The sequence below is a fragment of the Mytilus edulis genome, chromosome 11, assembly GCF_963676685.1.
Source record: "Mytilus edulis chromosome 11, xbMytEdul2.2, whole genome shotgun sequence".
Taxonomy (NCBI): domain Eukaryota; kingdom Metazoa; phylum Mollusca; class Bivalvia; order Mytilida; family Mytilidae; genus Mytilus; species Mytilus edulis.
The window spans coordinates 69,754,508-69,776,843 of NC_092354.1; the positions used below are offsets into that span (position 1 = coordinate 69,754,508).

Genomic DNA, 22,336 nt, shown 5'->3' on the forward strand with positions numbered 1-22,336 from the left:
CAGGAAGAAATATTACAGTATATGTTCCTAACGGAATAAATGTTATAGAATATTTGTTCCAACAGGAATAGATATTATGACAATGTTTATAACAAAGTTTCCATTGGAACTTCTGTTAGGTGGAACAAATATACGTTGACAGGGGTACTATAATCCACATTCGTATGTTAAATAACTCGCACTTGTTTTTGTTAATGGGGGATGGGGTGAAAAACTTTTCATTACTTTAGTGTTAATTGTTTTCACTTATTATTCTTTATCTTGGATCTCCTGTAGTTGGTAATCGCAATACTGGTATACCACTATTGTCCACAATACTGGTATACAAATTTTGTACCAGTATTGTTACTTTTTTTTGGTAGATTAGTACCATAGTCACTTCAGAACCATATATATGGGCAATACAATTTGTAACAGATATATCTTCTTCTTCTTTAATTGCACTTGTAAATACTGAGCACGCAGGTTGACGTTTGCACAGCAGTATCTGCGTTATGGATTTCCACTGCAGATCAATAGTGTAGATGTAGATGTGGTACAAATACTCATACATTTTTGTACTTGGCAAGCACTCCGACAGTTAGAGAGCTGTTCAGGTGATATCTGAAAAAGTTTATAATCTAGTAAGAGAAAGTGCACAAAGACTGAATACCTAAATATCAATATAGGAAGTGTGGAGGGAGGATTTGCAGAAATACCATCTTAATAAAATATAGACACTAAAATATACTACTGAGACCTGAAAAGAGATAGCTAAAAGAAAACATAGAAGAAAGTAAAGAGTTTGTTAAAATGCTGAGACAGTATGGTTTCCTTAAGCAATGTTAAGGAAAAAACATCAGAAAATTCAAAACTTCCTTTATGACAATCACAATGTTCCATCAGTTAAACATACAATTATTCCTTATTAAATTGTCATGTCATATTTCATTATGCATATATATTTGACACCTTTGATAAAAGATTAATTACCTATATATGTATTGTTTATTTAAGAAAACACAATACTGGTACAATTTTTTTGTACCAGTATTGTGCACAGAATTTTTTTATAGATGACCTTATGCTGATATTAGAAATATTATTTATATTATTTGATAACCATATTTCCTTTATAATTATGTAATATTCTTTTCATTGATAAAACCAGTAACAAATAAAGTTGAGAAAGGAAATGAGGAATGTGTCAAAGCGACAACAACCCGACCATAGAGCAGACAACAGCCAAAGGCCACCAATGGGTCTTCAATGTATCAAGAAACTCCCGCACCCAGAGGTGTCTTTCAGCTGGCCCCTTAATAAATATGTATACTAGTTCAGTGATAATGGACATCATACTAAACTCTGAAAGATACACAAGAAACTAAAATTAAAAATCATACAAGACTAACAAAGGCCAGAGGCTCCGGACTTGGGACAGGCGCAAAATTGCAGCAGGGTTAAACATGTTTATGAGATCTGAACCGTCTCCTTATACCTCTAGCCAATGTAGATAAGTGAACAAATGCTTGTTTAAAAGCATTACTTTAAGGTTCCTTTGACTAAAGGTTTCACCTCGATATGAAATGTATTTAGTATAAACATGATAAAGTTAATACTAAAACCGCTCACAGTGTAAATATATTTCAGAAAACAAACTTATCAGAGGAGACCAAGGATATTTTGAAGGAGCTGTTTGCCCAAGGCATGGACTGCAAAGGTATAAAAAGCAGTGTGCTGCACAACAAGGCTGTTGAAAGAACAGGACTGCCGTTACAGGTTATCAAGGTATTTTAATTTATATGCCAACTTGGCAATGGTGACTTTAAATTTTCATGTAATACATTGCATTATTAAATAGGCTTTCAAACTGTAACAAAGGATTTGGATTTGGATTAATACCAAAACACTGTACATGGTGTATCCAGTCATATATATTAATTCAAAGTTTATACATGTTAATAGTTTTTTCTGATTTTGATATTTTATTCAACTGTTTTGATGGAATTCACATGTATGTTGTATCATTGTGTCATTTTACAATACAGTGTACATGCATTTGCTCACATGCAATACCAATCTTGAACAAACAATTAATAAATTCATACCTATTAAATATTATCCCCGGCTTAATATACTTCTATGATTTTGATTGGTTAACGCACGTCATTACAAAACCCATAGCCCCTGGGTGTTGCTAACCCATATTCCTGGACATTGCTTACTATTATCCCAGGGAACTTCACGCTTGTGAAATATAAAATTCTGTAGATTATTCATGATGACTGTAATTTAAATATTTTAATAATTCATTAATGATTTGTCCTATTATGCCAATCATTTACACTCATTTCATTAAATGCATCACTTGACTGCCTCATTGAAGGAATGGGACTACTGACCTAGCTATGCAAATGACTCACTTTGACGTCAGTCACGTCACACCATCTATGACATAACTCTCACAACATTGAGCACCAAATTTGAATCCATCCAGTTTCTCTGTCTCAGGATTAAAAAACGTCTTATATTTGACTACCTGTAGGGTTTGACCAAAGGTAAGAACCCTACACCTTGTAAAAAAAATGTCAAATTTCCAAATTTCAATTAAACTACATGTATTTTAGATCATGAAAAAAACATTGATTTTATGCAACACTTTGTACCCAAATTTCCCTAAAACTCTTCCAATTCAAACTAAGACCGGGGATTAATTCGTTATCTACGTTCATATTGCATAGATAATTTATAGTGTCATTCTCATAAAATCAGGAAAAAAAAACTATAGTATAAAAATATCCATATGAATAAAATTGATTATGGACCTTATATACCTTGAATGATTCTACATATAACATGTAACCACTCAGATAAAATAGCTTAATAATTGTGAGATACTAAAAGTCTAATTTGATTTTTTTACAATTTCACCTTTGTCATTTTGGAGTCATATGTGCCTGATTGAATTTATTTTATACTAATAATTTAAGGACTGGATTGGCAATTATAAAAAAGTCGTGGAGGGAAGGAAATACGAAGCACAGCCACGGACATTATACCTCAAAGGAATGACTGGGTATAATTGTTTTGTTAGAGAGAAAAAAGGTAAACTGCATACATGTATGTTAATATATATAGCCTATCGTTATTTTAACTGGGGCTAAAATGGCAAGAGGTTAATCTAAAGGAAGTACACCACTAATTAATGGCCCCATTGCTTTCTATGTTAAATTCCTCAATTTCGAGTGGTCACAGCTCTTTTAACTTAAGTTCAAATAAAGTGACAATCATTACATGTCAAAGCAACACCTTCTGGTGTCCTGTACTGAAAAAATCAACATAAAACTACCCATAACACTTTGGTTTTGTTTGGTTTGTACATTTCATGAGCAGAAGATTAAATAATATAGTCTCATACTTTACATGAATTTCAAGAAAAATAACCAAAGACGGACCAAAAAAGACTCATTTTTGCAAGAGTTATCTCCCCTTCCAATGTCAATTTCCATAGGAAATTTAAAATGCTGATTTTGAGTTTTTCTCAAGTTACATTTTATGGGACTTTTTTCTTGTGTATAAAAAGGGCATAATGCTATAGATTAGAACTAAAACATTTTCTGTTGCAATTAGTTTGAGGTTAAATCTTAGTATGACTGGACTATGTGTACCTAAATATAGATTCATGACGTCTTGCAAGTTCCTGGTTTTATGATTTTTTTTTCGTTATGGTGACAAAAAATATTATATCAACCTCATCAAAAGTTAATAATTGTATATTATTAGTACTGTTGTTCAAATCTTCAACCCTATATATATATTATATACATTAATTAATAAGTCTGTGTTGTAAAAAAAGATTTAAATTGTAAATTAGTCTTTTAATTCATTACTTTTTTTCCAATTAGTTTTACATTTTTGTGATAATATTTTATAGAAATGTTATATATGATTAATCATTGAAAAAGACAATCTATAGATAAATATATACATTGTACCACCTATACCTGCATATATATAAATAAAAAAGATGTTATGATTTGCCATGGAACAAATCTCCATGTTATCTCAAATCCTTTTGATATAAGCCATTATTAGTTATGGCTTTCTAAATGGGTTATTTTATATTGCCCTTGGTCGTGGATGGGATGAAGTCATGAACAGATATTTATATTAACATTGTAAGTGTGATTTTCTATGCAGTTTATTATATTTCTACAGCCTGCTATTTTTGCTACATCTGATGGATACAGTATACTTGAAGTCAATTTACATGTGGACATATTTATATATATAAATTCACGGTGATTTTATACTAAAAATTATTTCTGTACACCTATTATACTTTGTGTATAGTGATAAGTCAGCATGTACAAAATGAATTTACATCTGACAAAGTATGCATATGCAGGAGTTACTTTCACTCATGACTGTGCATTTAAAAGAAATCTAACGTTATTTCAACTCTAAAATAAGTTGAATTAAAAATTTGTTTAAAGAGAAAAGCATCCCAATTCCTTAAAAAAAGCAAATAACATATTATTGATCATGCAGTTACTTCTTACACTTGACTGCAGGGATGGGGTCAATTACTTTAAAATGTAATCGATTAAATTACAATTACTTTGCTTATAAAATGTAATCCATTACATTACAATTACACCTTATTTCAAATGTAATTGATTACATGAGATTATTTTTCTTTAAAGTAATGATGATTACTTATGATTACATTGTATATGCAATACTAAAGAATTTCTAATAACTTTTTATCCTCAGGAAAAAGCTAATATTTGTATCTTTTTTTAAAGCCATAATTTATTAATCTTATTTAAAAGAATTTAGACCAGTACAGTGTAACATGTGTAATTTTATAACATAGCTATAGACAAGTGTCCTTTCTCTATGTAAGAGATATAACTTTGTTTTTTCTACAAGTTTTAACCAACTCGGCAACTGCCTAATTTTTAAAAAACTTGGACAAATAATAAAAAAATCAATCAAGTATTGTTTTATTGTCTGTGAGGACATAATTGACACATCCATATATATTTTTACAGGACTGGTGTTATTCACTACCTTCATTTTTTAACAAACAATAGAGCTTGGGTATTAAAATTTTATTGTCTTAATTGCAATATCAATAAAGTTATAAGTGGTTATAAGATGATATCACATTAAGAAAAGTCCCATCATAGTGAATACTAGTTTTATGATTTTTTATTCATGCTTTACACTTTCATATTGTCTATCAAATACTATTTTCCAATATACCAGTATACAAAATTTGTAACCAGCAAGTAATCATTTGAATGTAATCTAAAAAGAATAAAAAAATAATCATGATTACACCTTTTTTGGCAATGTAATTGATTACATTGTGATTACTTGTAATCAGAAATGACAGGATTACTGATTACAGAGGACTTCACTTCAAAATGTTATCGATTACAGCTGGTTAAGATTATCCCATGCCTGCTTGACTGACTTCACTAATTGCAGTAGCCTAAAGAATATTTACTTGAGCTATTGCTCATAAAAATTTGATGAAATTTGGCATCAATGAATAGTAGCCTCAATTGAAGGTTTAAAAAGTTTTTCTTTTGACCTTTTTTAAAGAAGAATTAATGGAAAAACTTGTGTTTGCTTATTCTTAAAAGAATCAGTCAGGTTAGACAGTTGATTAACCTAATTTTATATTTGTTTATTTAAGATCAATTCAATGACATAGCAGACTGGGCACCTGCCTGGAATTTGTTAGGGCAGGAGGAAAAGGAGGCATATAAACAGAAGGCAAAGGAAAATCCAGTGGTACCACCTCAACCACAACAGAAAGATGCCTTTAAAAGGCTTAAGATTATCAGAGAACATGTGAGACTTATTTTTTTTAATTATTATTTGATTTAAGGGGGCTCGCGGGTCTAAATCGATTTTTAACCGGATTTTTGTGACAAAAATGTCGGTTATTGATTTGGGGATGTACGGCGGGCGGGCGGGCGGGCGGGCGGGCGGGAATCAAATGTTGTCCGTGCATTACCTCATGAACCGTTCAACCAAAGCTTTTAAAATTTTAATATGTTGTTACTGACAACTAAATGAAGGTCAAGTTCAATAATGGCGATTTTGACTTTTACCGTTCAGGAGTTATGGTTCTTGAAAGATTGAAAAATGGAGTTTCCAGTCGTGTCCCTGCATTTACGCATGAACTGTTCTACCTAAGCTTTCCAAATTTTAATATGTTGTTACTGATGACAAAATGGAGATCAAGTCCAATAATGGCGATTTTGACTTTTACCGTTCAGGAGTTATGGTTCTTGAAAGATTGAAAAATGGAGTTTCCAGTCGTGTCCGTGCATTTACGCATGAACTGTTCTACCTAAGCTTCCCAAATTTTAATATGTTGTTACTGATGACAAAATGGAGGTCAAGTTTAATAATGACGATTTTGACTTTTACCGTTCAGGAGTTATGGTTCTTGAAAGATTGAAAAATGGTGTTTCCAGTCGTGTCCGTGCATTTACGCATGAACTGTTTTACCAAAGCTTCCCAAATTTTAATATGTTGTTACTGATGACAAAATAGAGGTCAAGTTCAATAATGACGATTTCGACTTTTACCGTTCAGGAGTTATGGTTCTTGAAAGATTGAAAAATGGTGTTTCCAGTCGTGTCCGTGCATTTTCTCATGAACCATTCAACCAAAGCTTTTGAAATTTTTATATGTTGTTACTGATGGCAAATTAGAGGTCAAGTTCAATAATGACTATTTTGACTTTTACCGTTCAGGAGTTATGGTTCTTGAAAGATTGTGAAATGGCGTTTCCATTCACGTTGTTGCATTTACTCATGAACCATTCAATCTAAGCTTTTCAAATTTTAAGATGTTGATACTGATGACAAAATGGAGGTCAAATTTGATATTGACGATTTTCACTTTCACCATTCATCAGTAATGGTTCTTGTGATATTGCCAGGACACAAATAAAAAATATAGGTCACCGATGAGTTAAAAAAGATATTTCATTTTTAGCCAAAAAAATGTCACTTTTGCACCAAAGGGAGATAATTTGGAGCTTTTTCAATGATATCTAAATTTTAAAAGTCACCTGGGGCCAACATGTATTGATTTTTTTGAAAAATTCTTGTACCATAAAATAAAGTAACAACTACTAAAGGTAATTAATAAAATTTGTAAAGAAAAATGAATGTTTGAATTTTTTCTGAAAATCTTATACCCGCGAGCCTCCTTAAACAATTTTATTCTGATTTGCTTATAAAATAAACTTTCCTGAAGACCCAACTTGTAATATGATGGCAACATTTTTTCAGTTACCGGCAATATGTGTATGTGTTTTGATGCATGCTAAAGTGAGCATTTTCCATAACTTGGCATCCACCATCATCTTGTCCGTTCAATTTTAATGCCAAATAATGGCATTTTTGCACCAAAGGGAGATAATTTGGAGCTTTTTCAATGATACCTACATTTTTAGTGTCACATGGGGCCAACAGTTAAGCCGCCAACTATTGGAATTATTTTTGTACCGTATGATAAAGTAACAACTACTAAAGGTAATTGATAGAATTTGTAATGAAAAACAAATGTTATTTTTTTCTGAAAATCTTATACCCGCAATCCTCCTGAAAAGGCATTTTTTAAGCCACAAATAAATGTATATTGAAAGTCAAAAATAGTTATTGATAAAAGATTTAAGCAAAAAATTACAGGTGCGCAAACTAGGCTCTTGATAAATAAATATCAATAAATATCAATAAATAGTGAGTGTGCACAATTTTTTTTTTATCTAGGTTTGTTTGATATTATTTTAATCCTCAGTCAGACCATAATCAAATATTTTTCTTTTTCCCTTCAGATTGTTGAACTTGAAAAGCATGGTATAGATGTAGCTCTGGTAGGCATTGACACCAACACTGGATCCCAGATCCTTTTAGGAGATGGAAAATCTGCTGCCTTCCTTAAATCAGAGGACATCCTGCAGAATTTGTTTGCTTTTCATTCACTAGGTCAGAATTTTAACATTTGTATGCCCTATTTATGGGCATTTTGTTTTCTGCTCTGTGCATTTGTTTGTTTGTTATCTTTTGTTTGTTTTTCTGTCTGTTTCACTTCAGGTTTAAGTTTTTGGTTGAGGTTTTTAGCTTTTGGATTAAATTGAATTCCAATCAACTTGAAACTTTTTATACATGTTTCCTGTGATGATCTTTCTAATTATAATGCCAAATTAGAGTTTTTGTTCCATTTTCACAGTCCACTGAACATGGATAATGATAGTGCAAATGGGCATCCATGTACTGGGGACACATTCTTGTTTAAATTACATACAAGTTTAATTCAGTTTACCAAAAATTGTCACTACCTGTACCTATCGCTTTTTGTCTGAACTAGACAGAGCAAAAAAACCAGACATGGTGGGGGAGCATTAACAATGTATAAGTTTGTGATTACATCTAGTTTATAGTGAACCACTTTTGGTATGCAGTTGTATAAGTGTAGGCATTTCTTATTTCCATGAAAAATATTTTCCTCTGTCCCTATGTCATGGTTTATTGACTTTGAAACTTTTGCTTAGTTTACTTGTTTTATTTTGTGATTAGGTTCAAGGGGATTCATTAGTGGCATTAGTATTATTTTATCCAAATTTCAATAGAAGAAGTAACGAAATTATTTTCAGTTTGTAAGTTTTTATTTGTATAACGTCATGTTTAGCAATGAAATCTATGCACCAAAATCATTTATGAAGTTTTGCAGAATTTTATTTTATTTCAAGTTTATACATTTTTCCAACTGTTACAACTTATTATTTGTTTGTAATGCATTAGATTTGGAATAACAGTACGTACTATAGTTGAAGAGTTGCCACCTCAATTTTGATTTGATGGTTACAAATATCCGTTTTACTGTGTCCACTACCTGTCAACAGTTAAACTGCATTTACGAATCACTTCAACTAGAGTACTTTCATTCCTATGTGTGAGGTTGTGCATCCAACTATGGAATGGTCCTTTATAGACCTAGTTACCATGGAAACTGTTCAAATATAATAAAAAATATTGGCAAGGTAGCCTGGCATCATGAAGTGACATCTGCTATTGCTTGCCAATTCTAGTTATTTTTCTTTTTGTATGGTTAACAATCTAGTTTTAATATTGTGACTTGACATTACTTTTTTCTGTAGGAACCAAAGAAGTACCAAAAGACTTAAAAAGTCTTCAACAGGAGGCTCAAACCCACATGAACAAGTTGTATTGTAAGTGTAATGTCTTTTACTCTACTTCATATGAAATTTCAGCTGCAATGTGGAAAACCTTAATGCTGAGTTTATAAATCTCGTAATAATAATGTTAACTTGAAGAAAAAATAAAATTGAGAATGGAAATGGGGAATGTGTCAAAGAGACAACAACCCGACCAAATAAAAAACAACAGCAGAAGGTCACCAACAGGTCTTCAATGTAGCGAGAAATTCCCGCACCCGGAGGCGTCCTTCAGCTGGCCCCTTGAAGAAAAAAGTCCATTTATAAGTTTCATACGGATTAACAGGTACAACGTTTTAACAAAACTTCCTTCTGGATATTAGCTTTTGATCATAAACAAGTTTTTATTCAAGTTTGGTACAAATCCAGAATAGCTTAAAAGTTATTAAAATTTTAAAAACTTTGACCACAAAATAGAAATAAAATAGAGAATGGAAATAGGGAATGTGCCAAAGAGACAAAAACCCGACCATATAAACAGACAACAGCAAAAGGTCACCAATAGATCTTCAAATTCTGGAATGTATTGTTTCCTGGCAGAAAAACTAAGTCAATTTATAATTATGTACAGAAATTTTTTTATTTTCTTTTTAACAAATTGACTTCTGAATACTATCTCATTGTCATAAACAAGCTTCTGTCCAAGTTTGGTAGAATTTGAGGAAAGTCATTAACATTTTAACCACAGAGTGAATTTAATGTTTCCCAGCAGAAAAACTAAGTCTATTTACAAGAATATGTCATTAAATTTTAAAAACTTTAAACATCGATTGAATTTAATGTTTCCAAGCAGAAAAACAGGGTCTATTTCGTGTAAAATACGGAAAGTTGAATTTTATTTTTACAAAATTTACTTCTGGATACTATTTAATGATCATAAATAAGCTTCTGTCCACGTTACAAATTCAGGATAGTTTAAGAAAGCTATTAAAATTTCAAAAAACTTTAACCACAGAGTGACTATTTGTGGACGCTGACGAAACAGAATGTAGGATTGCTTTGTCTAACTTTTTTGTTTAAACTTAAATGCTCAACAAAAATAATCAAATGTGTTTTAGTAAATACTGTTTTATATAATTTTTTTTTTAGCAAAAGCAGTGGGAAAAAAACAAGCTTTCCCGTACACAAAAGTTAAAAAAGGAATAATAGAAGTGAATGGTATCCCCCTTGATGTTCTCCCCCTTAAACCTATGTCAGATTATGGGGAGAAAAAAATGAAAATGTTTTTAAACATAAAGGAAATTTCGGTAGAAGTGTAAGTACAATTAGACATTTTAACTTTTATATCCATCCTGCAATTAATAGAGTGGAACAATGGTGAACAGTGTTTTTGGTCTGCACATCTTCTCAAGTTAGTTAAGTCTCCGTCCTGTACACTAGAAAACCAACATCATTTTACGCTTATTGATATAAAATACCATTTGTCAACCATGCATCTTCAATGTCACAAATTATTTTTAAAATTATAATTAATTAAAGCTATATAAAAAGAGTCAACAAATACATTTTTATAGTTATTGCCCTTTGACAGACAGGTATATAAACTAATGCACATACTTAAGAAATTTATGCATGTTTTAGAAGTAAATTTTACCAGTTTTTCAATTTTATTGTTTATTTCAGGCCCACATCTCCTGAATATGAGGTATTATCATTACCAGTTGACAATGGTAAATAAATATAACATACTTTATTTAAATGTCTTTTATAAATTTTTTCCTGATTATGCCTGAAATATTTGCCACAGCAAATGACAATCAATCCTATTTTAATTGCAAGCTTTAGTCAAAATGTAACTTATACACAATGCTTATTACTACAAAACACAGATCAAGTTTGAATATTGGTGGTGTCACTGTTCTAGAGTTATGCCCCTTTATAAATGGAAAAATTTCAATTTTTTTCGTTTCCATTCCCTTACTTTAGTGTACCTCAACAAAATATTATGAAACCTTATACACACAAAATACAAATCAAGTTTGAACTTAGGAAGCGTCACTTTAACCATTCCACAATTATGCCTCTTTATAAATGGAAAAATTACAAAAATGTGAGTTTCCATTCTCTTATTTAAGTAACTTCCAAATTTTTTTCAGATGAAAATGCAACCACCTGTTAATTGTTAATGTCAGAGATTTGATTGAAACAATAATGACAGGTTGTAATGGGCATTATTTGTGTGCATGCAGTTTTATTGGAATTAAAACTTCTAGTTTATGTCTATTATCAATTATCTTTCAGCTATAGAAACAGAATTGAATATAAAGGTGCAGAAGGCTGTTGAGGAGGATAACTTGATTGGTAGTAATTTTATTTTATTTAGTGATTAGTTCATAATAACATCTGTAAACATTAAAAATATTGAAGCAAATTTCCCAAAAAATCTGCCAACCGGTTTTACATAATGGTGTTTTTATCAAATTTCATTCATTGCTATATGTGTACCAAAATATATATATATTTTCCACAAAAATATATTTATTTCTTCATAAAACTGTTGTTACATTATCAGAAGGTCAGTTTATTTTTAAGTTAACAAAAAATAGCAGGACTTTAAGTTATATATGTAATGAGTTTCTGGGCAAAAAATATATTCATTTAGTTATCCAATGATGATACTGACCTATATACATTAACCTTAGATGATCTTATTTTAACCTTTTGATATCTTAACATACATCTATAAAGTGAAATTAAATTTTCTGATCAGCTCTGATCTAGTCTGATCTGTTTACATTGCTGAACAATTGACCTGTTCAGTCTGCTGCAAACATCTGACCATACATCAACTAAAAAAAACATTCCAAAAGTTCCTAAAATTAACCTTACAACAACAACAGCATACAAGAAAGACTAAAATACATTAAAAAATATAAAACTCAAAAAGTAACTCAATTAAATAATTCATTATTCTGTGGTAAAACATAGATTAATAAGAGCAATTTATATATCCCTCAGCTAGATAACTTGCTAAACTGGTTCAAAATTGCATGTACAGTGAGATTTTAGAATTCTTATATGAGTATATACCATTTGCCTAGATTGTAAAAGGCTACCATAAAAAAAAAAACTTGAAAAATCATAAGATTACTTTGACCAAGAGCTATTCTGTTCCATATAGAAGTCATAAAATACATGTTTTATTAATTTCAATCAGAAAAAATGCAAAAATAAGAACATGGATTCAAGTCTTAACTGCATGCATGTTGTATGACCATAAAAGGCTAACATACTTGAGTATGCCAATTTAAGAGCTTAAATTTCCCATAAGCAGGACGGTTGACCAAAACAGAAGATTAAACATGATTACTTACATCATGTTTGACTTATTTTCATTGGAATAGGTACAACTTCTAAAAATTGGATTTCTGGTGATTCTCTGTAATAGAAAGTACACTACTAATTAATGGCCCCATTGCTTTCTATGTTAAATTCCTCAATTTCGAGTGGTCACAGCTAATTTATCTTAAGTTCAAATAAAGTGACAATCATTGCATGTCAAAGCAACACCTTCTGGTGTCCTATACTGAAAAAATTAAAATACCTTAAATGGCATATAAGAAAGAACTGGTTCCCGGAACTTCGGATGTACCAAAACAGGTACTTCTGATCTGACAAAAAGGCAAAATTTACCCTCCTTTTTAAATTTCATGCCATTTGTGTATTATTCAAATTTATCAGTCAAAACAATTTCTACAATGATCACCAGTCATGCAGCTTTCATTTGATAACAAAATTAATAAAAAAATCTAAATATTTTGAAAGTTATGTCCATGCGTAGGAACTATTTTGTGTTAAATATGTATTACTTTCTGGTATGTGCTTTCTTGCTGGGCCCGAATTAGTGGTGTTACACCTAGAGCACAAAAATTTGGGAACGAAATTTGGGACACCAAACATGTCTGCTCTATGGTCGGGTTGTTGTCTCTTTGGCACATTCCCCATTTAAAAAAAAAAAAAAAACTATAATAGAACTTTCGTCATATGTTGTTTTCATGGTTACAAGTTAAATGTGAATTTGGTTTTTATTTTCTAAATATCTTTTACCCAAGTCTAGTTAATAGAAAATGTATTATTTTCTGATGGATCATGACTACAATACACTGTCGCAAAAATTCTGAGATTTTAAACCAGGTTTTTAATCCTGCTTAGCCTGAAAATTCAATAATTGATTTAACATTTTTAAAATATATTTATCACAATTAAAAAATGATGTGTTTAGTGAGCAAAAGATTGGATATGGGGAAATGTAGTGAACATCACAAATTCTTATAAGATGCTCCTCTTTCGCTTTGTAAACATGGCCATGTTCAATTCAAATAGATCATGGTAAACATGTGCATAACATATGTTGTATTTTGAACGGTGCAGGAGATCAAATCAGACATTTCTGTTACTTAATTGAAAAAACGAAGTGAAAACTAACTATGGCACTGTAATTCAAATTCAAATTCATACACAATGATACAGATAATGATTATAATGTTATGCATATTTCCTTTAGCAATGCTTTAGGGACAATACTTTGTTTTATAAAAACTTTTTTTTTCAAACCAAGAAAATTTGGTAATGAAAAGTAAATATTGGAGATGCAGTGAAAATTACCATATTAATGATTTTATTTTTGTAGAACCTGGAAGTGAAGAACTACTCTACAATTTACTGGTGACTCCTGAGGTTGAAGAAAACCTGTATTCACTTGCATCACCAGCAGTCACACACATACTCCCATCACAACCAGTCACACATACACTACCATCACTACCAGTCACACAAACACAACCAAACAAAACAACAGTCAAAAGATCATTAAAAAAAACATCAGCCAAACAAACATTCACACTAAAAAAAACACCAGCCAAACAAACACTCACACTAAAAAAAACACCAGTTACTCATGCATTCACATCACCACCAGTCACACATACAGTACCATCACCACCAGTCACACATACACTACCATCATCACCAGTCACACATACACTACCATCACCACCAGTCACACATACACTACCATCACCACCAGTCACACTAGCACTCACTTCACCACCAGTCACACATACACTACCACCATCACCAGTCACACATACACTACCATCACCACCAGTCACACTAGCACTCACTTCACCACCAGTCACACATACACTACCATCACCACCAGTCACACTATCACTCACTTCACCACCAGTCACACATACAGTACCATCACCACCAGTCACACATACACTCACTTCACCAGTCACACATACAGTACCATCACCACTAGTCACACATACACTACCATCACCACCAGTCACACATACACTCACATCACCACCAGTCACACTAGCACTCACATCACCACCAGTCACACATACACTCACATCACCACCAGTCACACATACACTCACATCACCACCAGTCACACATACAGTACCATCACCACCAGTCACACATACACTCACATCACCACCAGTCACACATACAGTACCATCACCACTAGTCACACATACACTACCATCACCACCAGTCACACATACAATCACATCACCACCAGTCACACATACACTACCATCACCACCAGTCACAACTACACTACCATCACCACCAGTCACACATACACTCACATCACCACCAGTCACATCACCACCAGTCACACAAACACTCACATTATCACCAGTAACACTAGCACTCACTTCACCACCAGTCACACATACAGTACCATCACCACCAGTCACACTAGCATTCACATCACCACCAGTCACACATACCAGCAAAAGACCAAGGGGGACAGCTGCTAACAGGACAAAAGCCACTAAAAAGAGAAAGAACAACAAAGGTAATAAAAGTGCAAGTTAGAATTTCAATTGTAACTAGAATGACACAGAAAAAGCTCTGCATTATCTGGATTTATCAGTCATCTGTTATTTTCTAATAATTCACTTGAACAGAAATTATTTATATGATATTATGTATTTGGTATATTTATAACATGTCAAATATCTTGACAAATTGTGTTTTTGATGTTTATGGCATAGTTAAAATATAAATTTTTGATTAGAAATAATGCAATTGAATGTTAAAATTAACTTCTTCTAATTAACAAACTATTAAAATTGATATTTTGACTAACTGACATTTCGTTTTTGTTTAAATTCATCATTAACATTGCTGTACATATAGACTTAGGTCAGTTTCACCAAAAAGATGACTAAGATTCATATAGATCACTTTGCTATGAAATAAATGAACTTCTTTATTTTTCATATAACTACAATGTTTTATTTTTCTTTCAGAATGGGGAGTGAAAGGCATCATTGCCACAAGAACAGTAGAAAATTCACGACAATATTTGATTCATTGGGATGGATTTAGCCATGACCATGATTCATGGGAGCCAGAATGTAATCTGACTCCAAGTCTAATTGGACAGTTTTTTGCCAATAAAATTTGAATTAAATTTTTTATATTATAAATACAATTTAACAACTGACCACCAGCGATCCTGGATTTAAGCCAATATATAAGCTGCGTTGAATAGAAATCGACCTTATGCTAGTACACATTTATATGTACATATAAACAGCTGTGATTGGTTTTAGGAACATTCAACATGTTCAAATATGAAATATCTAATATTTAATGTTCTTAGTACAACTTAAAGTTTCTAACAGTTATAGACTTTTGATATAGATTGTTTTTTCCAGCCAAAATAGGATAACAGATATCCAGTTGCATAAAGTGTATTTCTATCGAAAACTGAGCATACAATGTTATAGAGTCTTCAAGAAAGAACATTATTTGCAATAAAACAACTCTTCAACAGTTATCATGGATTTAAGTAATTGTACATTATTTGGCCTTCAACAATAAATAATCTGTACACTAAATCAAGTATCCACCGAAATACTTGATTTCAAGCAATAATATGTAATCTGGCCTTCAACGATGAAGCATTGTTACAATAAAACAACTTGCCACCAGAGACAGTGAATTTAAGAAAATGAATGTTACATAGCTGGTCATAAACAATGAATAATAGTAACAATAAAACAACTCTCCAACAGATATTGTGCATTCAACAATGAATAATCTGTACAAAAATGCAATTATCCACAGAGTATATGGATTTAAGCAAATAAAAGTTATCTGGCCGTCAACAATGATAAATTGTTACAATAAGTCAGCTCTCCAAAATGTATTGTGGATTTAAGTAATTGTATGTTTTCTGACCTTGAATAATAAAGAAATAAAACAACTCGCCACCAGAGCCTTTAACAATGATGAATTATCACAATAAGACAACTCTCCACCAGAGCCTTCAACAATGATGATTATTACAATAAGACAACTCTCCAAAATGTATCATGGATTTAAGCAACTGGATGTTATTTTGGTCTTCAACAATGAATAATCAGTACAATTATACAATTCTCCACCAGAAAACCTTGATTTTAGCAATTAAATGTAATCTAGCCTTTAACAATGATTGTTTTTTGTCGAGCCTGCAAATTTTATATCAGAAACCTTGACATAGGGATAGTGATCAGGTGGTGGAGGCGCTAGCTTTAGTTTTCACTTAACCTTGACCTTATTTCACAGATCAGTGATAAAGGTTAAGTTTTGGTGCATGGTCAAGTCCATATCTCAGATACTATAAGCAATAGGTCATCTATATTCAGTGTATTTAAGGACTGTAAGGTGTACATATTCAACTGGAAGGTGCATTTGACCTTGACCTCATTTTCATGGTTCAATGGTTATCGTTAAGCTTTTTTTGTTTTGGTCTATTTTTCTTATACTGTATGCAATAGGTCTACTATATTTAGTGTATACGATGATTGTAAAGTGTGTATGTCTAGTTGCCAGGTGTCATCTGTGGTCAAAGTGAAGTTTTTGAGTTATGTCTATTTTTCTTATACTAGTACTGTATGCAATAGGTCAACTATAGTTGGTGTATGGAAATGTTTAATGATCTGTGTTTTATTTGACCTTGACCTCATTTTTATGGTTCATTAAACAGTTAAGTTTTTGGTTTTGGTCTGTTTTTCTTAAAATATAAGCAATAGTTCAACTCTATTTATTAAACTTTTATTTTGCCTGGCATTGTTCATCTTACCTTTACCTCATTTTCATGGTTCATCGATCAATGTTAAGTTTTTGAGTTATGTCTTGTTTTCTAATACTATATGCAATAGGTCAACTATAGTTGGTGTATGGAAATGTTTAATGAACTATGTTTTATTTGACCTTGACCTCATTTTTATGGTTCATTAAACAGTGTTAAGTTTTTGGTTTTGGTCTGTTTTTCTTAAAATATAAGCAATAGTTCAACTATATTTGTTAAACTTTTATTTTGCCTGGCATAGTTCATCTTACCTTTACCTCATTTTCATGGTTCATCGATCAATGTTAAGTTTTTTCTTGGTTAATGTTAAGATTATGAGACAGTTTTAATAAACCTTCAAATTTAGTATTATCAACTAATATCAATTAGTAAAGAAGGCGAGAGATTTCTGCGTGTTCACTCTTGTTTTACCATAAGACAATTCTCAACCAGAGAACGTGAATTCAAGCAAGAATTGTATGTTATATGCATGGCCTACCGAAGAATTACAGTAAAACAACTCTACACCAGATATCGTGGATATCATCAAGTACATGTATATGACATAATAATGTATATGGCCTTCAACAATCAAAAACGCTACCCATCGAATAACTGTTTCATTGATGTATGAACAATGTATAGAGCTCAATCCCATCGAATATCTCGGCCTGGTTGGTGTATAAGAACGTTATATAAGTGGTAAACCGATCGAATAACTGTCTCATTGGTGCATGAACATAATATAACCTATACCAATCTAATACTCTGTCTCATTGGTGTATAAACTAGGTATACGACATATTAACCTCGAATAACTCTGTCTCATTGGTGTGTGAACGTTATATAGAACCTAAACCTCTGGAATAACTCTATTATTCGTGTACGAACAAGGGATTGCAGCGAGTACTTGGGTACTCGCTCGGATTGCCGAGAAGACTAGTCGAGTACTCGCTCGGAAGGCCGAGTAGTCGAGTACAGTTTGAGTACTCGGATACTAGTTTGCCTGCTATACATCTTGAGACATTTCTCTTCACAGTTCTACTCAATTTAGGTCCGTTGAAATATCCCTTTACAATAAATTAACAACATAATTAAATATGTTTATCCTGATGTTACTATAGTAGTACCAGTAACGTCCTTTCCTTCCGAGGGAATGTTTCCATATGTACTACTTGTAACTAACAACCGTAAGTCAAACAGTCACAGTCCGTCTGAAATTGTTGACTAGATCATATTTTTAAACAAAAAAAATCAAACTGACCTACGGAAGCGTTTCAGCGCCTTACAACTTTTCTTTTTCACCGGCAAAATAGCGATTTATATAGAGTTTTGCTATTTTGCCGGTCTTATTTCATTTTTTTAATCAAGACTTTATGCAATATTTTTTAAAGGAAACTTATTAGGCACTGGCTACGGTTACATGGAAATGTAACAATAATAAAAATATTATTGTTACATTGGAGACTAAATACCGGAATGCATGGTTGGGTAAGGACCTGTTTAATTACGAATGTAACAATAATTATTGAGGCTACGGTTACATTGCGTTTATATTGTTACATGGAAAACAGCGATGTACGATGGGACTAGTAATATGTACTGAATAATAAAAGTTGAAGACATTCATTTTATATTTACCATACATACAATTTCTTCATTGTAATTTTTATTTACAATGACAGTTTCTACAAATCCAGTATTACTAAGTGTTTTTTAAAAGCATGTATAAGTCCTACACATTTTTGATGAACGAAAATACGTCCTCCATGGATACATGTACATACAGAAGTTCCCAGTATTTTAATTAAGTTACAGTTAGCAAACTTTGCTTTTGATGTATCACCTTTTTTAGAACTGCGTTTGTATAGTTGTATGAAATTTGTGTCTTAATATTGTTGTTTCATTTAAAACGCATCCCAACTGCCAAGTTTTAATTTGTTCACCCTAAACAAAATTGGTAATAGAAATATCTTCATCCATTGTTCAAAGTATAATGACAGTAATAAGAGTAGGTGTGCAGTGCAGTTAAATACTTTAAAGTGAAACCATTAACCCATATTTTTCGCCTTTGACATTACTAATGTGAAGTAGTATCTAAAGTTAAGAAAATCAAAACCATTAATACGTATAACTATAATTAAACACCATTTGTTGAATAATAATATTTATTATTTATCATTATTTAATTTACAAGTATTATTTAGTACATATGAAAGAATTAAGCAATAAAACTATTATAGAAGATTTGAGTTTAATAATCTAGCGTACATTGCTGTTTTTCATGTAACAATAACGTTATGTAACCGTAGCCTCAATAATTATTGTTACATTCGTAATTAATCGGTTCCTTACCCAACTTTGCATTCTGACAATTAGTCCCCAGTGTAACAATAATATTTTTATTCAATTTGATGAACTGCACTAACTTTTAATTACATGTACATACGTCAAAAATACTTATAGAGCATGTTAACATTGTCAGAAAAAAAATTAAAAAATTGTTTGCAGTCTCGATGAAATATGATTGATGACAAAGGCTTTATGCACGTTCTGTACCTGTCAAATTTAAATTATGAAAACATTACTTAGTATTCTACAGTAAATATCTAGCTAGTAATGGAAAACCGATCTTTCTGTATACAAAAATAATGAGTCTGCGGTTTTTAGATAGTCTGTAAGTATTGTCTGTAATTCTTAGATACAGTTTGTAAGTATTGTCTGAGGTTCTTATATACAATTGTAAGTTTTGTCCAAAGTTCTTAGAGTTAGTCTGTAATTCTTAAATACAGTCTGTAAGTATTGTCTGTAGTTCTTAGATACAATCTGTAAGTATTGTCTGTAGTTCTTAGATAGTCTGTAAGTATTGTCTATAGTTCTTAGATAGTCTGTAAGTATTGTCTGTAGTTCTTAGATACGGTCTGTAAGTATTGTCTGTAGTTCTTAGATACGGTCTGTAAGTATTGTCTGTAGTTCTTAGATAGTCTGTAAGTATTGTCTATAGTTCTTAGATACAGTCTGTAAGTATTGTCTGTAGTTCTTAGATACAGTCTGTAAGTATTGTCTGTAGTTCTTAGATAGTCTGTAAGTATTGTCTGTAGTTCTTAGATACGGTCTGTAAGTATTGTCTGTAGTTCTTAGATACGGTCTGTAAGTATTGTCTGTAGTTCTTAGATAGTCTGTAAGTATTGTCTATAGTTCTTAGATACAGTCTGTAAGTATTGTCTGTAGTTCTTAGATACAGTCTGTAAGTATTGTCTGTAGTTCTTAGATAGTCTGTAAGTATTGTCTGTAGTTCTTAGATACGGTCTGTAAGTATTGTCTGTAGTTCTTAGATACGGTCTGTAAGTATTGTCTGTAGTTCTTAGATAGTCTGTAAGTATTGTCTATAGTTCTTAGATACATGAATGAAATATTTGCTACTTGACGTAAATAGTTTGATGGACAGACGTCTAGCAGTGGTTTCATGACCTAACTATTTTATTTATCTGTAATATGATATCTTTCCGCTGACCATGAATAAAATATTTGAATTCGGGACGTGAATAGATTGCTGGACTGACGTCTAGCGGTTACATGACCGAATTATTGTATTCATCATTAATATGATATCCGACGTCCTGAACATGAATGAAATATTTGTCACTGGACGTACAGCCAACTTCAAATAATCAGTCTAGCGGTAACATGGTCTAACTATTGTATTTATCTTTAATATGATTTCTTCCTGAACATGAATGAAATATTTGCTACTTGACGTAAATAGTTTGATGGACAGTCGTCTAGCAGTGGTTTCATGACCTAACTATTTTATTTATCTGTAATATGATATCTTTCCGCTGACCATGTATAAAATATTTGAACTCGGGACGTAAATAGTTTGCTGGACTGACGTCTAGCGGTTACATGACTTAACTTTTGTTTTCATCTTTGATATGGTCTCTTCCTGAACATTAATGAAATAGTTGTCACTGGACGTAAAACCAACACCATTCAATCAGTCTAGCATTAATATGACCTTACTATTCTATTTATCTTTAATATGATCTCTTCCTGAACATGAATGAAATATTTGCCACTCAGTGACGTAAATAGTTTGCTGGACAGGCGTCTAGCGGTTACATGACCGAACTATTGTTTTCATCTTTAATATGGTCTCTTCCTGAACATAATTGAAATAGTTGTCACTGGAAGTACAGCAAACATCAAGCAATAAATCTAGCGGTTACAAGACCGGTAGCAAATCTGGTAAAACGACACACTAAAAGACAACTTCAATGGAAATGCCAAATGAATTTCCATTTTTCTACAGAGTTATTCGATTCGTATAAGCTATATATATACACCAACAGACCAATGAGACATACAACAATGGGATACATAATTATTTCAGAGCCACCGCGTCCGTTGTTTTTATTGAACCACTTGGAAGATTGTAAGTTACATTCTGGTAGACCTTAATGATTTTTACCGATTGAAACCGTCAACACATCGGATTTATTTTTACTTATGTGTTATACTTTGTCCACGTCCCTTCTTTTAAAAGATTTTTTTTTCACAGTTCTACACAACATAAATTTATTTCGCTGAACAGTTGGGACAAATTCAAACTCTATCCCACTCTTTCTTTTGTAATATGGAACCTTGTTGTACAATTTTAGAGAGACCCATGCCATACACAAGTTATTGTCTGGAAAATAGAAAACTTGAAATGCTTGTTTTCGGACTTGTACCGAAATCCTGGCATGTTTGGGCCAATAATCCTCAAACTCAATCCCATTCTTCCCTTTGTGATAAGGAACCTTGTTGTACGATGTTAGCCGCGAGATCCATTCACACAAGTTATTTTTCTGAAACTACAAAAATGCTTGTTTTGGTCCTTAATTTCTGATCTTTTGGCACCATAAGCACACAAAAAATCCCAACCTTCCACTTGTGGTCAAATTTCAGAGCAGTCACAATACTTATTCCTAAAAGGTTAGGACCCAATCCAAACTTTT

General features: G+C 32.0%; 1 protein-coding gene across 1 annotated transcript; it reads left to right on the plus strand.

Moving 5' to 3' along the window:
- Positions 1-604: 604 nt before the first annotated feature.
- On the plus strand, positions 605-16,058 carry LOC139496158 (putative uncharacterized protein ENSP00000383309). The gene is made up of 11 exons (XM_071284624.1): positions 605-623; positions 1,630-1,767; positions 2,970-3,084; positions 5,690-5,847; positions 7,850-8,000; positions 9,173-9,244; positions 10,340-10,505; positions 10,874-10,920; positions 11,492-11,551; positions 13,881-15,068; positions 15,526-16,058. Exons 2-11 carry the CDS (start codon positions 1,687-1,689, stop codon positions 15,681-15,683), a joined length of 2,196 nt encoding a protein of 731 aa, XP_071140725.1. The 5' UTR covers positions 605-623; positions 1,630-1,686; the 3' UTR covers positions 15,684-16,058.
- Positions 16,059-22,336: the final 6,278 nt, after the last annotated feature.